General features: G+C 41.0%; 1 protein-coding gene across 1 annotated transcript; it reads left to right on the top strand.

The window, feature by feature from the left end:
- Window positions 1–86: 86 nt before the first annotated feature.
- LOC132261179 (bicaudal D-related protein homolog) lies at window positions 87–19,590 on the top strand. Its single transcript, XM_059759849.1, has 8 exons — window positions 87–1,246; window positions 16,426–16,722; window positions 17,692–17,880; window positions 18,053–18,130; window positions 18,269–18,464; window positions 18,526–18,788; window positions 19,139–19,396; window positions 19,459–19,590. The coding sequence occupies exons 1-8, from the start codon at window positions 1,013–1,015 to the stop codon at window positions 19,588–19,590; spliced, it is 1,647 nt and encodes a 548-aa protein (XP_059615832.1). The 5' UTR covers window positions 87–1,012.
- Window positions 19,591–19,797: the final 207 nt, after the last annotated feature.

Here is a 19,797-nt window from a genome sequence, read left to right as displayed (position 1 = left end):
GCCGGGCAGCTTTTCCGTCCTCCTCGCGCAGCGGAGCACCACTCTCGCGCTCGTGGCATGAAACTATCGCGGTGGCCAGAGACTCCAGAGTTCATGAGACTCTCAGTGTTGGTTGTGTGACTGGTTGAGGTGGAACTGTTGCTGCCTTCATTCCTCGCTCCCACTTTCGCGGTGCGCCGTGTCAGGAGGAACAGTGATAGAGCATTTCCTGCCCAATCAATTTCCCACCCTCGTATCTGTACAGCTGTATTGAATTTTCCAATTTGTCCCTCGTCGCCGATCGCGCGCGCCCTTATCAGTCAGTGCTATCGCCAGAGATACACAAAGCCGATGAGACTTCCATCATGCCCAGTGACTCACCTGAAATAATAAGTGGGATTTTGGTATCCAGTGTGCTCTCTGGCTGATATTGACTCACACGACATCGAACGAGTGAGAATGTGTGGAGAAAAGTGCAATTACATCTCGAGACATTGAAGCTTTAAATTTAACAACACATTTAACATCAGTTTCTAATCAATATAGTATTTATCGTTACATTGTTCTCTATATTCTACACCTATAAAGAGAATTTGCGTGCGAACTTCTTTCAACCTTCATCTTGTGCCTGTTTGTGGAAAATTTCGACTCTCTCGAACTTGTGTACGATTTTGCACAATTATCTCACATTTCGCACTGGCCAAAAATGTGCTGGAAAAAAGACCAGCGAAAGATTGAGTAATCCCGATACTCTGGAGAAATCGATAAAAATACAGTGTGCCACAATCAATAAAACAGTGGTTGAAAGTGACAAAAAGTGGATTTTCCCCGTAAATTTATTTACAAACATGAGCATCACTGCTTATTAATCTGGAATTTTTGCCCTGTGGCTTTGGAGAGTGTGAAGAAAAAGAGAAAATTATGTGATTTCGTGTCCAAGAGTGATAAAAATTGAGTATTTTCAACGACTCTTCTTCACAATTTTATGCCACGGAATCCATAAATCATCAACCACTCACGAGTGCGAAAAGTGATGGCAACGGCAGCTAAGAAGACCAAACCAACCCTCGAGGATTACATATTCGACATGGAGACGAGGCCGCCAGACAACGGCAAGGCGTCAGAGGGTGATCTCTGGACGCAATTGCAGCAGAAGGAGGCCGACCTGGTCCTGGCCGCCGAGCTGGGCAAGGCGCTGCTGGAGAAGAACGAAGAGCTGGCCAAGCAACAGGAGAAAATCATTGAGGAGTACTCGACTAAGCTTGAGGTGAGTCATCAGAGTGAATTTCTTTGCAAATATCACCTTCTCGTGGTCACGTTTTCACCAAATAAAACACACGCCAAATTATTAAATGGACTCAAGCGAGATGTATGAAAAAGATCAGCAATTGGACTGAATTTATACTGTGAAGGTTTCTCATGAAATTCAGAGCGCGAGTCCCGCGAAAGAAATATAAGATTGTGAAATATATATTTGCAAAGTATCAGGAAACAAGACAGTTCAATTGATAAGTATTTAATTAAAGTTACACCTTTTGTGTATTGAATATCTCTTCGCCTCGACCTTTTCATCACAAAAATGCTTAAGCGATCATATTTGATGATCATTTGAAATATGATCGTTAGTGTGTTGATTGTATTTCAGGTGATAGCCTTCACGAATCATTGATGAATGATATCATATTGGCTCGGGAGAATATTTTAATTGCACTCATTGAATATAAATACCAAGAATATAAGGTTTATGCAATGAATAATGATGTCACGGAATGCATTTAACTTATAGTTATATTTATGGATGCTTGAAAAGTATTACAACTTTCCCATTTACATAAATATAGTAAGAAGAAAGGTCTTATTTCTTGACTTTAGATCATCTGTTGTGAACTGGGAAAATTTAAGCTCAGGTTCAAACTGAAATTGTCACTTGTGCTTCATTTTGCAGTATGAAACCGTTGCAAAACCCCTTGGAATATCTTAAGATCACTATTATTTTTGACGCCTAACATCATATCAATTGTGCAACTACTCATCCTCAAAATGACCAATCCGATGAGTCAATACAGCATCGTGAGATGCGAGCAACAAAATCAATTTAAATATTCAATGGGAAAAGTTCATTACTCTGGCTTCAAATGTCCGCCAAGGATTCTTCGTCTCATGGATGCAAGAAACCCTCTAGCGAGATAAAAAGCCGCGCGCTTTAGCCTCAAGGTTTGAGGGTTTTTGCCAAGATTTACGTCATCTGAGCGCCGTGTGTGTTTTGTTGCAATGCAACGAAGCCTTTCAAAACACTTTATTTGCCCTGTGACACCATCCATGTCTCATTGGTATGCAGCGGATTATCCCTCTGTCGTCACAAATCCCTTCATCACTGCATCAGCAGCGTTTTTCACACTGTGTGCGATTTTTTTGCTGTTCCCCCACAGCGTGACCATTATGAAAGCGAAGAAAAGAGTTTCAATATGTAATTTAATTAATTCTAATTCTGTCCCACTGGGTAATTTGCGTGCTCATTCGCGCTCACTTCTCAATTTCATTTCTTTCGTGATATTTCTCTTTGCATTTTTCTCTCTCTCTTTCCATTTCTTTTCCACTTCTTCGGCGTCTTGGGTGTGTTTTGGGTTAATGAATTTCCGAGAGTGGAGGGCGAATATTAATATAGGGAAGACATTCACTGCGGGAATTCACTCAATTTCCGCATGCTTCTATCGGGAAGAGAGCATCTCCAATCACGCCTCTTTATCAACATGTGCACAGGATTTTATTGCCATCCATTTCTCAGAGCATTCCGATAGATAGACAGAGTCTGACGACCCTTCGTTCCATTAATTTGATTGCACATGACTTTTAACAATCAAAATAACTCATAGGCAAAAATCGAAATGCGGAAATGGGTGATTTTTCCATGAGTCGACAAAGCAAATATTGCCAAATGAATAGTATATTATTACATGTATTAATACCACCCATTTGACTCTTTGACCATGTGAAGTGTATTTCAAAAATATCCCGTGGCCTGCGGTTTGTCTATCGTGTGTCTCATGAAACCTCGTCAGCTTCATGAGAGATTTTTCATAGAGTATAAAAATATATAATGAGGAAAATGAATGGAGGGAATTTTCATGAATTTAACCCTTGCCAGACTGTTTGTTCATGCATCACGTGAAGTATTATAAATCATGATATAGTTATATGACCCAATTCATAAGCCATAGCACCTTTAAGTAATTCAATTACACTCGTTTTAGGTGTGCTATCGATAATCGAATCTTAAATCGCCAATAACCAAACATTTATGGAGGAAATAACACAACTTGCAGTGCATACAATTAGTAATTGAGAGGGAGTTGAGAGTGCAGGAAAAAATGAATGGGCTTTCAGGTGATTTTATGGCGATTCTTGTGGCTCAAGTGAGAAAAACGTACAACTTCCATAGAAAATCACCCAATTGACCAAGAGTTTCTGCAAGATTGTGGCTTTTCTGAGACGTTTCATTGTTCGCCTCGAGTGTCTCTTGGCAGGCTTGAGATGGAGAGTGAATGGTTGGGCTTTTCAGACAGACACAACTGACCTCGAAGTCAACAAATACAAAATCACACACACGAGCCATTGGATAAAAGTTACTCAATATATTCAGCATTTATCTTGACCAATAAATTCAAAGCCATACAGTCAGACTCTTGTGGTCGTTGTGCGTTTTTCTTCACTTTCCTTATTGCTATTCTTATGTCTCTTCACCATTTAAACGTTGAGACAGAATTGCAGGTAATTTGTCCAAGTCAAAATGCACTATTTTGCTAAATCGAATCTTGCGATTCTTCCTGGTGTTTCGATGTATTTCTGTAAATTTTCTTCGCATTCAAAATGTGTTGTAAGTTCATTAGATGAGAGAAAATTGCAGAGTCCAAGGATGCAATAAAACAAGAGGCGGAAATGTTCAATCCCTGATATCAATCCGCGATCTATTTGTCTTCTAATTGTTTCTTTTTTTCATTCTTGTACGCAATTTCTGCAAAATCCGCAAAGTGTGGCTATGAAACAAGGCCTTCAAGGCTAGTTTCAATTATATGTGGAGTGAATTCGCAATTAGCACGATGGGTTGTAAATTAAAGATTTGTTTTTTATACAATTAGCAGCAACTTGTTGCAAAGCTGAAGCCATAAATTTTCCTGATCTCTTGACCAGAACTTGTCCGCGATTCTATCTGAACATTTTGGTGGCTCTTTTTCAACGCAACAAATTGTCGCGCACATTTCTTTTCCAAGCTATTAACCCTCGCAACTTCAATGGTAATTTTCCCTCTTTCAACTGCTTTCTGCTAGAGATCATCAATCACAACAATTTTCATCATTTCATATCATTTTCTTCTACCTCGCGGAGATGCTTGGCTGCATATTTAGGTATAGTAGATTTACTATGTCTTTTATGCTCCTTTTAGTGCGCGCCTCAGAGATTAATTTCACTATATGCAATCGTCTTCTGCTCACCTTTTTTTTTGTTTGTGTGTCGCCACAGAAGCACATCATCGACTTCCTCGCCACATCTTGTGCCAGTTTTTCCTCTCCACACTCAACAAGTGCTTCTTTGTCGAAAGAAATGCCATGCGGTGACATTTTTCCTCGATCCCTGCAAAAGATCACAACAACACAGAGGCGCACAATAAAGAAAGAGTTTCTCAACAGAGCAGTGCGTGCAAGGGACAAGAAGAGCACTGAAGTAACATTTGAAGAAACTCTGTGAGAGCTTTATGCAATTTTAGGGGGCACATTTTGATGATCAGTCGACTAGAATAATTATGAAATGTTGTGCTTAATGTTTTCCTTCTCACTTTTCACTTCTCCCTTTCTCACTTTGCGCTCGCTCTAGCCTATTATTTTAGCAAGAACAATAAATGTAGCGCAATTTAGTGTAAAAGTCGAATTTGGAAATAATTCAGCATGATACTTTGCCTTGCGAAACGGCCAAGACAAGCTCTAGTCCAGAGTGACTCATGGTGTTTGAGGAGATGCTAAGAGATTGACGGTTCACTGATTCTTTTGCACAATCCTCTCCCCCCTCTTCCACCATCGTTCTTTATTTTATTCTCCACGGTCGGTGTCAATATTTCCTTCTATTTGCAATTTTCATTTGACAAAATTTAAACTCAACGCCGCACAAAGATTTCTCTCACGTTTCCCATAATGTGTGTGTTTTTTTGCAATTTTCCTTCGCGTCAGCTAATTAAATGCTGGTAAAAAATGCGCAGCGTGGGCGAAAATTACTTCACTAAATTAATTGTTAGTCTGACTTTGATGCTGTTTTTCCCTCCATTTTATTATTGGGTCTATTTTTAGGGTCAACATACGCTAATTGTCAATATAAAATTAGTGTAGAGTTACACACAGACGCAGAGTTGAATGAACTCCAGATGCGAATTTTAGAATCCAATTAATCACAAATTACACTGATTCAGATTGTGAGATAAACAGACTCCGAATAGATGTGGATATTTTTCAATTTTATTTTGATAAATTCTCACGAAAATATTGCTCATTATGAGCAACTTTCCCTGTATATTTTACCTATCATTAATCTAAGTTTTCTCAACTCATTCCCTGAGATTTCTCTCGCTGTTCCTCTTTCACTCAACATAATGTTTTTACTAGATCAACAGATGACGACAAGAAAGAGATTCTTTCAGAAAAGTCTCGGAAATGCACAGCAGCTGCTCAATATCTTCAGTTCAATGTTGCAATCGTGATCTTATTTTCTATTGCAAATCGATTAAATTCTTTCCCATCCAGCACATGAATTTCACCTAATTAACCATCAGAATCTAGTGTGAAAATATTTTAATAATTTCACTCCTGAGGCCTGAGATAGGTTTTGATTTCGCATTTAATTTGTGAAATCTCACACGAGAATAGAAATTAAATGGAATTTTCCCGTCAATGTAACGCTTTTGATGCAGTGGCGAAGAAAAATAAATGGAAAATCTTCCACATTGACTGGCAACATTTCATCTCAACATGTGTTTTTTCAGGAAAGTCTGTGCATTTATCACTTTTGAGATCATTTGCTTCTTTTGCTGTGCGGCTGGGAGTCAAATAAACAATATACTCCATTTCTTTGGATTTTCCTTCGCTAACTGTATATATGAAATTCCTCTGGACTGGCAGGAATGCTTCCAGCTTGAGAGTGGCCAGAAAACCTCAATGATCTCTTCTGATATCCAACTCTCTGTGCTTGATAGGAATCTTCAGCCATAATTCATAAAGCATAAATTGTGAGACCTCTGTTGAGACAAAGGCAAAAGAGAATCTTCACAATAGTTTATCATCGTGTACATTTTTACCTCTCAATCTTACTCTGAAATTTTACGGAAATACTACTTAATTTCTCGCACATACATTTGAGCGAAAAATCCCCACCATCAGAATTTGTGAAAATAGAATGCAAGAAAAGGAAAAACTTTCATGTTTAACTGCTGCATTTCTTAAGAAAATGGCCATATTATACAATATCAAAGCTTTTCATCAAATTGATGGCAAAAAATTACAGCATTTTGTACAAAAAAAAATGAAATGGGGGGAAAATTACGCAAACCCTTTCATATTCTTTCTCTTTTGTTCATCCCCATTCATTTTCTCACACACCTCTTTACACCATTTATTATTTATTTAGCTGTTCGTCTCATATTTTACCGCCAGCTTTTTCCAGAGACATTGCCAACTTACATAAGAAGCGCGTGTATATTTTATTAAAAGTCTAAAGACGGTTGCGAGAGTGTGGAGAATCTATTAATTAAATACATCCAACAATGATATTAAATTTAAGAAAAAATCACCTGAAGATGTCACAAATCTAATGAGGTTTCGTTGTATAATTCCGTCGCAATTTCATACGTGACGTTTGGAAATGGTTTCGTATATTCAACCTAATGTTATTTACTAAAGATCTCTTAAACATCTTTCGTAATTTTTTCCCCTATCAAAACTGCTGGCGAGGAAAAGAAATATCGCCAGGTGAGACAGAATATTAAACAGAGACTGTTTGAATTGGAAAAAAGAAAACTCTTTTTGCGCACTTTGCCATAAGCCGTGAATACCGAGAAAAATTGATAAAGCTGCACACGAGATGAATTTTTTTCCGACGTCAATCTCAATTGTGGAAATGTATATTTAATTATTTTCCACTGAGGAATTAAAATAAAAAGTGGAGAAGAGTTTGCTCCGTTCAGCTTATGTGAAACCAAGATTTTTGCGGACAACTCCAAGTTTGATGGAATCACAAAGTCAGTCAAAATCTAATTGTATTGTTTTTAAAAGAGTTTGATTGCTTCTGTTTCAGTGAATAGAACCATTAAGATCTAAAATGAAGATTTGATAAAACATTTTGCATTTGCAATCATTACAATTCCTGATCTTCTGCACTTAACTGCTCAATTTTCTGCTACTGATTTTGTCAATTGGTCTCACAGATGAGCTGTGATGTGAAATCCAAGCTCATAATATATGTTTTTCTATCATTTCTTCCCACCCAAAGTGATCATATGATTGTTTACCAAGGTGTTTCTCTCGGAGGTATTTTGAAATGTCTCTAATTGGCAGTTTTTTTCGGGAGGAAGCCATCAGAGGCGCAGAAATTAGATAAAAAGAGCTAAATTTCCAAGGCAATATTCAGCGATAAAAATACGATGAGGAGAGTGACTTCCTTTACCCAGCAAAATGGGCTTTTGCCATGAGAAATTCACACACAGAAGGGTGAATTTTGATGTGGCGCATAAAAAGCCACTTGAGAGCGCTATGATTAGTGGTCTTTGGGAGGATTTCCTCATTTTAACCACTGGTTTTTGTACATTGCTTGATACAGTTCATGGGAAATAAACATAAAGACTCCTCCCAGTTTGACCACGTGCAATGAAGAGAGCTTTCACGGTGGCATTTGTATTCAATAAATTTGCAAATAATAAGAAGTAGAGTGTTACGCTGTGACACAATTCCTCAGCCTGACAAACAACAAGACACACGAAAAAGTGTTGTATGACAATGGAGGTGGAAGAAGAGAGAAGAGGTATTATTTACCTGGCGATGATGGAGGAAATGGCGTGGGTTGAGGAGTGTGAAAGTGTCGCACAAATCATGGCAAATATGCATTGTTCGGTGTCTGTGGGAGGGTGGAATAATTGCAAATTAGGAAAAATGTCTCTCGGCCAACATTCTTCCCTAATGAGCTCACCTGTAATGATGATGATGTAAAATTACCGCGAAGACAATCAATTCGCCGAGTCTGTTATTCAATGCGCTGCTCCGAAAATTAATCCACCTGAAAAATCATAGAAAATTATTAGTTATTTTTTATTTACCCCATATTCTCTGGGCAATTTTGTAACACCTTGCAGAGATATTTTGCCGAAGGAATGTGAAACCGCGCGGAGGGTAATATGTTGCATGGGATTTTATTGAATTTTAGTCATACGCCGCACGAGGTGGAATCCGCGGGGGTTTGTCTTAGTCCATGGAGTGTGTCACTCGATGGATAGTGGATCATCTCTCCAGGCGAAAGTGTGAGACGCTCCTCATTGTGCTCTTCTACCTCTTGAGCATCTTCCCAAAGGTAAGGCGCAGCCGTCAGGAAAAGTGTCACGCTTTGGGAACCCAGATAAACACTCATACTTTCTACTCAATCTCGTGCTCTTTTTCCAAATAATCCCCCTCCTTGTTTTGCCACCACCACCATTGATTAACGTGGCTTCGTGTGGGAGAATTCCGAATGACTCACGCCGCGATGTGTGAAATATTGAACAATTTCGCCGTGTACAAGAAGGAAATATTCGGTGTTTTATTAGGAGGAATAATGGTCGGTGTTTGAAAAATACTTATGCGATTAATGGGCCGTCGCGATGCGGCCTCTGGGTGACTTAAGAGCTGAAATCAGGCAGCAGCAGAATGACTATCTTTAAAAGTTGCTTAAGCACCCAGAGACAAACATCGGGCTTGATGGTCAAGAAAATGATGTGCGCACTCAAAGACTGTTCCACTTTGATGAGTCCACACGAAGTTACTTCCTCCGCGTGGAACTGCAAATTCCCCTTTGCGTTTAATTGCGATTGAAGGAACGATCAGACGGTGTTTTTGTACTGATTCTTGAGCATTTCTTGACCTCAAGGTGATTCAGTCAGGTATGACAAAAAAAAAGTACTTCTCGCGCACAAAGGAACAAAGAATCTTTCTGGTCTTTCATCATTTTGAGAGCGACATTCACGAATTCAAGAATTTCAATTCAGAGGCTCAAAGAATAGAAAGTCGCGCGCGTCTCAACGAGAGGAAGTGTGAACTTTCTTCGCGAAACTCCTTGAGATGCCAAAACCACAATTGTTTCACTTGGAAAGGTGTTTTTCAGGCCTTTTGTTTTCTTTTCCAATTTTTGTGAAATGAAAATTTTAGCGAGAGGCGCGCGCGATTTCCAATTGCATAAAAATATTAAGAGTAAATGATTGCAAAAAAATCACGCGTGTACTTTGGGATGAAAATTAGTATCTTTGCATTGGCATTTAATTTGAGGTGCAAATTTGCTTTACAACACATTTTGTGAAATCTCAAGTGAATATTTTCGCATATGTTACCAAAATCTCTGTGCACTGTCGTTGATTCAGTGGAATTTCTTAATGGTCAATGTTTCCTCTTGTGAGGAATTCTAAGTCACAAAAGTGTGGATCAGGTTATCAATTTGTGGTATTTATGCAGCTACGAAGGAATTTTAATTACTCCGAATTTCTGAGTTATTCCCCATATCGTTCAATGAATAATTTAATTTCATTGAATGTGCATCCGTAGATTGTTGACTGAAGGGAAGCGAGAATACATAATTTGCCGTAGTTTAGCTTCCGTGAAGAAAATGAATCTTGGCGGTTTCTCAGTGGAATCACGAGAGAATAGAAGGTTTTTCAATTGAGTGATTGAAAGTGTATAAAAACTTAAATTGATGATTCGGTAATTGTGGCAAAAAAGAACCGTGACAGCACAAAATCATCCAGAAATTGTTACTTCACTTTAATCACACTCCAGGAGTTGAAAAACGTCCACTTAGACAGCATCAAATCAAGCACTTCATGGCCAAAGACATAATTAATCCGCCCAGAGTTGATGATGGACACGCAAAATGCAGACGATTCACATGACCGCGATACCAAATTCAATTTCAATCACTGACATACTCTACTTTTCGCTGGTCAGGCGCAAAAAGAAGCTGTATCTCAGAGTGAATCTCAATTGTTTGCCGGTTGAGAGTGAAGATGACCGGAAGATGCATGAATTTCAATAGTTTCGACATCAAGAGTTGAAACTTTTCATACAGAGAGTGAAAATTGCATACAAGTGGAAATCAATTGGCCAGATCAAATGCAAGACAAGACTTCCTGGCAATAAATTCATCTTCTCTCCGCACGAGCTATAAATTGCATACACTTTCTTGCTGTCTTTCGGGCATTGCTCAATAAATCCCCGTGGCAAATTGTTCAATCAAATGTGCCAAGAAGACTTTAGGAAGCTTACATCAGCGGCGCGTTATGATTCATCTCATGCTCTCTTGTGTGTCTCAGTCGAGACTCATACGCAAAGGTTAAGGTGAAGTCACCAAGCGTATGTTCGCGACCGGTTTCGAGAGTCCGCAACAGCTCTCGAGGCATTAATCAGCTTTGAGATCATCGTGCGGTCAGCGGGAGGATTTTGGGTGGATCAGCAGGGTTGCACAAGATCAAATTGATCGATTATCATCGCCATTAGTTCATCAATTGATGGAGTAAATTAATTGATTAAGATTTAACCGCTTTATTAGCCTCATAACAGCTTTGAGGCGTGCAATGGAGGAATTTCTTGGTTGCGTACTTGCGTTAAAGGGAAAATATTGGGTGTTTTCGCAGACTGTCCCACTCTGCAGGCGAGCAAAATATTTACAAAAACAGTCATTACAGCATTTACTGGCCTCTCAGCAAATAACATAACTAATGTTCTGCGTTGGCATTGGATGCCTCTTATGTGAGAGACTTTTTGACCACCTGAAAATTACCATAATTCTCAGGTTCTATAAATTATTCATTCGCGTACATTAATTCCGCCTTGAGAGCCACAGCAAAGCCCAAAAGAAGAAGTTGCTCACAAAGTGTGGGTGTCCACAGAAGAGTGACCAAAAGTCTCTACATGATATTTACAATTTTGCACACAACATAGTGTTGTGAATTTTCCATCTTGTTGATCTTTCGGCAGAAAAAAAGCAATCTAACAAGTGGGTGGAATTGAACATGGAAATACCACGGCAATGCATTGATTTTTCCACTGATTCTATGTTTTTTCACTTTCAATTGATTTGCCATAGCGCGTAGTGTTCGACATGTGGTAATTTTTTCTTCACTCTCTCATACGTTGTATCTCGGCCGTGCTCGATAAATTGCATGATTTCAGCAACAAAAGCGCGCCGTACAAGAAAAACACTCTAAAGACCAACTCAAATGCAGAGAGAGAGCAACAATTTCCATCCAATTGATTAACGGTCGCGTCCGAATGAAAGGAAAAGTGCGTGAGGGAGAGATTTTTGAAGCAAAGTGCATATATTTTGTGGCTTTAAAGGTGGACACACGTGGAAAAGCGTAAGAGATGGAGAAAAAGCGAGTGTACAGTTGGCAGAAAAAAAAACAGTGGAGTTTTCAATGAAGTGTGCCCGCTTGAATGACTCCCGCATTGACTCCCTTTTGCCCAGGTGTTGAAATATGCTTCCATGCTTGTGTACACGAGCCGCATGGGCAGCAACAACTGGAGGAATATTTTTCAACCACCTCAAGACACAATGGAAGGCCTTTTTGTCTCTCGCTTTACGCAATTCTTCCCAAGAGTCCGTTTCAATGAAAAATCTCCCCATATTACATGACTTCCAAGCACATGGCGATTGATTATATGAACGAGATAATACCATAAAATCCGGCTATAATTCTATTTCCCCGCCAGATTATTAAACGTTCCCCTCTGGCGGCTTCGCCAGTCGGCAGCATCCAAATGAGAGCTTCCACAGCTCTTTATACACCAATTCAACGGCAATGGCATAACTCTACAAAAAGACTGGGCGCAAAGAGAGAGTGAAGAATTCTTCATATCACAATAATGAATTGTGGCCAAATTGCAGTGGCTTTTGGGATTGATCTTCAGGAGAAAGGGAGAAAACATTTCATAATCAAATAAATTGGCCATATATTCATTGCAGGAAGTCGACAAGATCATGATTAATGACCACTTATTCAGAATCTCTTTCGCTGCGATACATTTTGCAGCTCCAAATTGACCGGAATGAGAAATGCGCGATATTTGCAGCGAGAGTGTTAAAAGCATATTCAGTGCAAATCAATGAATGAGAAATATTTATCATTCCAATCGAAAGAGGAAAACTCTTGAGTCTTTTCCTTTCAATCATGCCAAACAGTCGAACGTGAATGATCGTATCGCAAAATGATTTTTCGATTGAGTTGCGATACAAACGGAACAAACTGCAATTTCTCAATAACTAGCCAATAAAATTCCTTTTTCTGTCTTCTTGGCTGAAAAAATAACAGCACTCAATGACCATAAATATCAGTGAGGATTCAGATTATTGAATCATTGGCTTGAATTGTAAATTGGCCAATTTTTCCACCCACAATCACACAGAAGAAAGAGTCTCTCTGTGTGACCTCATAAACATGCCAAGTTGAAAAATAAATGCCCGAGATTTTTCAACGTTTCCATGCTGTAGATTTCCGGGAGACAAAGAGAAATTTCCAGTATAGAAATAGTCTCATGTTACATTTTATCAACAATATGATTTGAAGGCGCATGCTAAGAAAATCCCAGCACGTGATTGTATTTCATGCGCTAACAACAAAAGAGAGATTTCCAACTTGCCACTCTGTCAGGAGATTGAAAACACTGAGGAAAATAGTCTTTCGCACTCCTGCAACACTGAATTGATGAGTTGCATCAAATTGCATTATGGGAATTGCAATTTGTCGCGCTCTGTCCCACATTGTCGGGCTGACATTCCACCTCTCGCCTCCAAATGGTACACATTAGTTTGCCAATCACGTTCTGCAATTTTTCAATTTTTGCTCTCCTATAATAGCACCACTTTGCACCCAAAGACGGAGTGCTCAACGTACAAATTTGTCCACAAGAATGTGTCTTGCTCAACTCTTTTGCCACACTCTGTGCGCGCACGAAAATCTCAAGAGAGATGGTTATTTGTCAAATTAACCTCTCTCATTAGGCATTGAATTTGTGCGATTGGTAATAAATCGATTGTTTCTATGGCTGCAACAGTTCTTTTTCCGTCCCTGCGTGTACATTTTTTTTTGTTAATTATTTATAGTTTGACCCAGGGAGAGGAATAAAACACACAGTCGAGCAACGTTCGCCATGTGACAAGGCTCTGACATTGAAACTCGGTGACGCTTTTCATGTGCAATCGCGAGCACAAAGAATCGATAAGAAGCCCACACAGAGGAATGACAATAAATTTTCCAAACTACCAAACTCAACAACCTGCATACACTCCTAATTACTTTCCATGAACTCTCGCGAGGCTATTAAAATTGTCGGGTGAGTTTTTTTTCTCGCTCTCTATGTATAAAATGTTTGTTTCTAGGCAAGGTGCCGGAAAACGCAAAGGTGGGAAAATTACCGAATACCCCCCAACTCACTTCCGCTGGAAATTTGCGTGACTCTGTCTGTGAGGGTGGTGGAATCCTCCCCAAGCGATTTCTGACCTTGTCTCACATTCTGCATAGCTGGATTTTTTGGAGCATGAACAGCCCTAATTGCAGGGCGGTTGAGGGTGGAAAGAACGAAATGGGTGTCATGGGGGAAAGTCAATATCAGGTGTGGAGCCACACCTCGCATCTCATCCACTTTACGACGGCCAAAAGCCACCCTCAACGGCGAATCCATTTGTGCACATTCAACAAATTGACGAGTAACATGATCGTCGTGGATGTTCTACATTCCGACGGCATTCCAATTGCACGTAATAGAATCGCTAAGGATGGGCTTAAGACTCCTGCACCTCCACAGGCCGGAGGGCAAATACACTTGCCATGAACACTTGGAAAGGTGAATTGCAAATGACGAATTGTCATGAGATAATTTCTGACTAATTGGATGAAAATTGGTCTCTAAGGTGTGTTTTTTCGTCTCAGCAAGTCACCGCAATGCCCAACCCACGGAGAGCACGAAGACTCTTGTCATAATGCCTCTCTAAATGACTATATTTGAGTGCGATGTTGTCACCTGAATTGAGTTTCTTTCATGGGAATTCCAACGATTAATTGAAAAGGCAAGCAATTGACCAAAAACAAATAATTTCGGATGAAAACACAAAAATGGGGTGTTCATCAATGAAGAAGTGTTGCTCATTTGTCAGACACAGCGCAGGAATGTGAACAAGAAGCAGGACTCGGAAGAAATCTCCATAGATTGACAACTTCTTACTAGTCGTTTTCCCCTTTGATTAAATCTCACACATAAGTAAACATAGTAATGATTAAAGAGAAAAGAGAGTCACTGTGACCCTGGGCAGTTCACGTAATCCAGGCGGTGTGGCTCTAATTGTCTTCACTGGGACATGCTTGAGCGATTGATTCCTCCGTGGAAGAAGGAAGTTCACATGACTCATGATATTGTCTCTCTTTTCTTGCGATGAGGAGACGCTCTTTTTATGAATGCACTTTCCATTTCGTGCAATTTCGCGGCTCTCAACCATGACAATTGACTCCAAAACTATCTTCATTCACTGACTCTTTAATTTTTCAATTGATATTCTATCTCACTTGCCTTCGTTAGCTCTCTGCTTAGTGAAAGTTTTTCCCGGAGAGCGACAAATCACCGTCAATCGGTGAGTTTTTCCGCTCTTTGTTCGCTCCCAGAGATCACACAGGTGAGATCATTCTGGTCAGAGTCATAAGCCCCGGAATTGGTTACCAAATTCAGGGAGTCGCAGAATGGGAACAGTGAACTCGTGACTTCAGCACGAAATCTGCTGAAGAGAGCTCTAACAATACCATTATCGAGGTTTAATTATTGTAACTGTTTACCGACATTACCTAGATTTTTTTTTACCCAATTGCTACTGAAAATGTGAGTGAGGCAGAAAAATCGCACATTATGCGCTTAAGTGTGTGAGATAAATGATTTTCTATTGAACTTTCCCACGCATTGGAGTTGAAGATAAAAATATACTTCAAACTCAACACTATCTTCTCCACACAATTACTTACAGAAGATCACCCAGTGAAGCGATAAAAATTCAACTATTGTAAATCATCTCTCAATGGGCTCTCGATCTTCAAAAGTCCCATGAGAGTGATCTAATTGGGCTCACATGTAACAATATCTAATGTTTTGTATCTAATTATCACATGCCAAAAATGAGAAGTTTCACCACAAAATTGGACTTTTCAATTTCTCAATATCCTGAACATGAGAGTTTGAGGAGAATTTGGTTCGGTCATCAAGTTCCTCAACCTCTTTTTCTGCACTAATTTCGAATGTGATTACGTAATAAATTATGCCGTGTTTTTATGGATCACTCTAATGACTTTTAAATTGACAAAACCAGCTCATTTAGCGGCTCTGCAGCTCACATTTGCCTCAGTTGCAATTTAGACATAAAGTGACATCATTATTAACAGTTTACACGCAATTAGTTTATAAAAAGTCGCAAGACTGAAATAGAAGCCCTTTGGCATTAAGCACGGTTGTCTTTGGCTCGTTTTCTCACCTTTTCATCCTCTCAATAGCAACAGTTTTTCCTCAGAACCCGGAATGGTAAAACGGTTTCGCAATTGAATTTTGTGAGGTGAATTGAATAGAACTATGCATAATAATTTTAATATGCAGTTTCATAGATGAATTTAAATACTGAAAGACGGTTCTTGAAGATAAACCACGAGAATATACCACTAGTTTGAACGATTCTCAGGCCATTATTAGCTCAACACATCTGAGATTAGAATGTGCATTCAATACAAAAGAATTAGAATTTCAAATGGTATTCCTGGAATTGTTCTTTTAATTTGATAGGTGGAGAATCATTAAATATTCCACTGGCTGGGCTTTATGACACTCTCTTTCATGCTCTCCTCGCAGCCACTTTCAGTCGAGATCAGCTGATTAATGAGATGAATCGAGAGGGAAAGATGCGAGGAAGTAATCACTTAATCTTCGTGCAATTACCACAGAGAAATATGTTTCAATTAATTTATATCACATGGGAGAGATTCACTATCTAATTTGACGCCTGCCTGAGCCCTCATCTTGGCAAATTAAGCCAAAACACCGTTGGAAAGTTCCATCCACTTGGCCAAAAGAACTCCCCCTGTCTTATCCCAATCTCAATGCTCCAGAAATTTATTCATGAACCCATCTGTTTGCCCTTCTGTCATTGCAGAACTTGGAGCAGGAGAAGCATGTGTTGCGTCGGAAGCTGTCCATGGCGCAGAGTGACGGCGATCAGCGGGTGCTGGAGCTGCAGGCGGATCTCAAGGAGTTCCAGACCAAATTGGAGGCACAGGAGCAGAATGTGAGGCAGGCGGAGCGCGAGAAGACCCTCCTGATTGAGGAGCTCACAGCACAGAATGCCCGACTGACGTCGCAATTGCAAGAGGCGAATCACCTCGAAGCCCAGCTCACGGCACAATTGCAGGAAGTGCGAGATCAGTACAGTTTGCGCAACACGAGCTTACAGGTAAATTACAGTGCACACGATATAATTATCATTTGCCATCAAATTGGGAAACTTAATCCGTGTTTTTGGCACGTGCAACATAAAGATTGATGGCATCGGCGGGGTCACTATCGTGATAACTCAATTTTCTCACCTATTCCGCAACGATATAATGCTTAACACCTTAACGCCAAGCCGACCCTTTCCCACTGCCATCGTGAGCCATTTAGTGTGAGAAAAGTGATTCTCGTACGAGTTCAATAGGCGTTATTGATTACATCGCATTGATTAGGAAGCAATGCTTTGAGAAAATTACACTATAATGATTTTCACATGCCAATATAGGGCAATTTATCATGTAATAACATACTTTATAGAGAGCAAATTAATTAGAATATCTCTTCTGAACACCACTTGACTTCTTCCAGATCTGATTTTGAAGCAATCTTTTGCAATATTGGCATATTTAATATTAATTCGCTCTCGCAGATTAGCTCTTATGATAAATCTTATAATACATTTTCTCAGTGTTTCTTTCCTCTCTTCCTCATAATATTTGCATAACCCAAAAATGCACAATATAAATATTTTCTCATGCAGCTGAACAGCAAAAATAAATGCTCTTCCCCTAAGATAAACTAGAGAAAATTGTCTTCTCCTGAGATGCTGAATTTACGTCCTGTGGCGCTTTCTCTAGGAGAAACTTCCTTACAATTTAGAGCACTCTCGTGCAACTTCTTGGTCGGGGGCAAAGCAAAAAAGGCCAAAACTTATGTAATCCAGTGGAAAATGTGGAGTTGCAATAACCCAAATATTCTGCCACCTCTCCCAATACCTTCACTGAGTCTCGGGTGGGTGATATAAAAATTTCATGTGTTGCCTTCTTTATGGCCATCTTCCAAGCTGGCGAGGAGAGTTGGCAGAGTGATGAATTTTTCACGGGGTGGGAGAGCATTTAGGATAGTCTCATATCCTTCTCACACTCGGCAGGATCACGTGAGCAGCCTCGAGAGTCTCAAGGATGAGCTTCGCCTGGTGGCGGAGAAGAAGAGCGAGCTGGAGAAGCGATTGCAGGCGTGTGTGCGCGAGAGGGACGCTCTGAATGCCGCCCTCGAGGAGGCCTCCGACCGGATACACTCGCTGGAGCGACATGCGAGAGAGCAGGAGACAAAATTGCAGGTGAGTCTGCTTCCTGCCTCTGCGCCGCCACGGTGAATATTTCATGTGGGATGCGAAGAATCCTTTTCTCTCCTTCGGAGCCCCATTTCATCCAACACCGTGGCGGCGAATGGAGGCGGAGGTGGGTGAGCTGGACAATAAAGTGTGGAGGTGTCTCTTTATTATGTTCCAGACCACCATTCGGACGCTGGATCGCCTCCAGAGGGAGAACAACACGCTGACGGAGCGGCTCGAGTATGCGGGCAATCAGGTGAGTGTGGCGACGTGAATTCCGATGAGGGGCTCTTTTACGACCGCATCCTCAGTGAATATTGAATGGCGGGTTTTGGGAAGATTGATGGATAGACGCATGTCATTTCGCTGACGAATCTCTTCCACCTTCGCTCAGGGATCGCCAAAGTCCACGCAGGGGCCGCGCTCACTGCTCGCCGAGATGGAGTGCGAGGAGGAGCTGGACGCCACCACGGAGGATCACCAGAACAATCAGCATCACCTGCATCCCATCGTCATGGAGGCAAAGGCTGTTTACAAGCAACTCAAGGCTCTCTGCGGCACTCTCAAGAGCACCCACGATGACGATTCCGGTGAGTTCTCTCCACAATCTTCCTCATTTCTCTCCTCTGCAATGTTTTCCTGCTCTCGCAGGTCTGCATTCGGACTTGTCGCTGGGCTCCATGGACAACACAATCTCCTCCCAGCCATCGGACTTCGGGCTGACTGGCGCCTCAGACAAAGAGCCCTTCCGGCAGGGAATGCTCTCCGCCACGGCGGACGATCTCATGAGGAGCATCATGGCCCTGGACTCTGTGCACTTCAAGGCGATGCTGGATCAGGCGAGGACCACCAACTCCGACCAGGAGGACGAGCTGCGGCGGCGGCAAGACATCATCATGGAGCTGGAGAGCAAAGTGAGTGCTTTTCTCATCTTCCTTATGCCCTTGTGTGCCATCAGTGGCGCTCTCACATCAATATTTCCTACTTTATGTGGGTGGAGCGCTTCTTGGGGCAATTTTTCAGCAACACAACTTAGAAATTAAATATTTAAAACGCTCCTTGAACTTCTTGGTCACGTGCTACGACATCATTTCTCAAATTTTGAAATAGTGGCATAAATGAACTGAAGCTGTGCTCTGCGCAGTCTAGAAAATTTACGCGATTGAAAATTAGAGTGTTTTTTTTGTTATTAGACAAGATTGAAAAGGGTTTTCAACTTATTTCTTGGGTTGTGATACAGAATGTTTATGTGTTTTCCTTGCAGTTGTCCGTTCTGGAAGTGGAGCTGAGCAGCGCGCTGGAAGAGAGAGATCAGGCGCGAAAGGATGCCAGCCAGAGCTCTCTGGCGCAAGATGAAGCCGTGGCTCAGGCGAGACTGGACAGAGACAACGCCGTGTCGAGGAGGACGAAGGCAGAGGTGGATCTGGCGAAGACGCGCGTGGAATTGATGCAGGCCAACGGTCAACTTCTGGAGGCCATCCAGCAGAAAGTGGAGCTGTCGCAGCAACTGGAGCAGTGGCAGGTGAGTGTTTCTTTCCCTCCCTTTCTCCGTCAGTATTTTTCATGGGCTCTGCTCTTTGCCAGATGGACATGCATGAGTTGATTGAGGAGCAGATGAAGATGAAGCTGAACGAGACGAACAGGAGCAAACAGAGCAAAGACGCTCCTCCAGTGCCTAAGAGAACATACAGAATCCTGAGCCTGTTCCAGCGATGATCACCACAGCCACTCAATTTCCCCTGTGCATTTAATTCTTCTCAGATGGCATCCCTGCGCGCGCTCCTCATCCCGAGGCGACTGATTCTCTGGCCGGGCTCCAAATCACTGAGTGTCAATGAGATTTCAAGTGTGGGCGGCACTGTACTGATCCCCACGAGGAAGCATTCACCTTCACGTTGTACTTAATTGGACCAAATTAATTTT

Source organism: Phlebotomus argentipes, unplaced genomic scaffold (genome assembly GCF_947086385.1).
Source record: "Phlebotomus argentipes unplaced genomic scaffold, Phlebotomus argentipes genome assembly contig_6, whole genome shotgun sequence".
Taxonomy (NCBI): Eukaryota; Metazoa; Arthropoda; class Insecta; order Diptera; family Psychodidae; genus Phlebotomus; species Phlebotomus argentipes.
Note: the sequence above shows the minus strand (reverse complement) of the source record. Positions and strands in the feature narration are given on the sequence as shown.

What these genes read in the sequence shown, in the direction of transcription:
- LOC132261179 (XM_059759849.1), top strand. Translation starts at nt 1,013, where the DNA reads ATGGCAACGGCAGCTAAGAAGACCAAACCAACCCTCGAGGATTACATA. An exon ending in AGTACTCGACTAAGCTTGAG is followed by an intron (nt 1,247 to 16,425) that starts GTGAGTCATCAG and finishes CTGTCATTGCAG; the next exon opens with AACTTGGAGCAGGAGAAGCA. An exon ending in AGCAACTGGAGCAGTGGCAG is followed by an intron (nt 19,397 to 19,458) that starts GTGAGTGTTTCT and finishes GCTCTTTGCCAG; the next exon opens with ATGGACATGCATGAGTTGAT.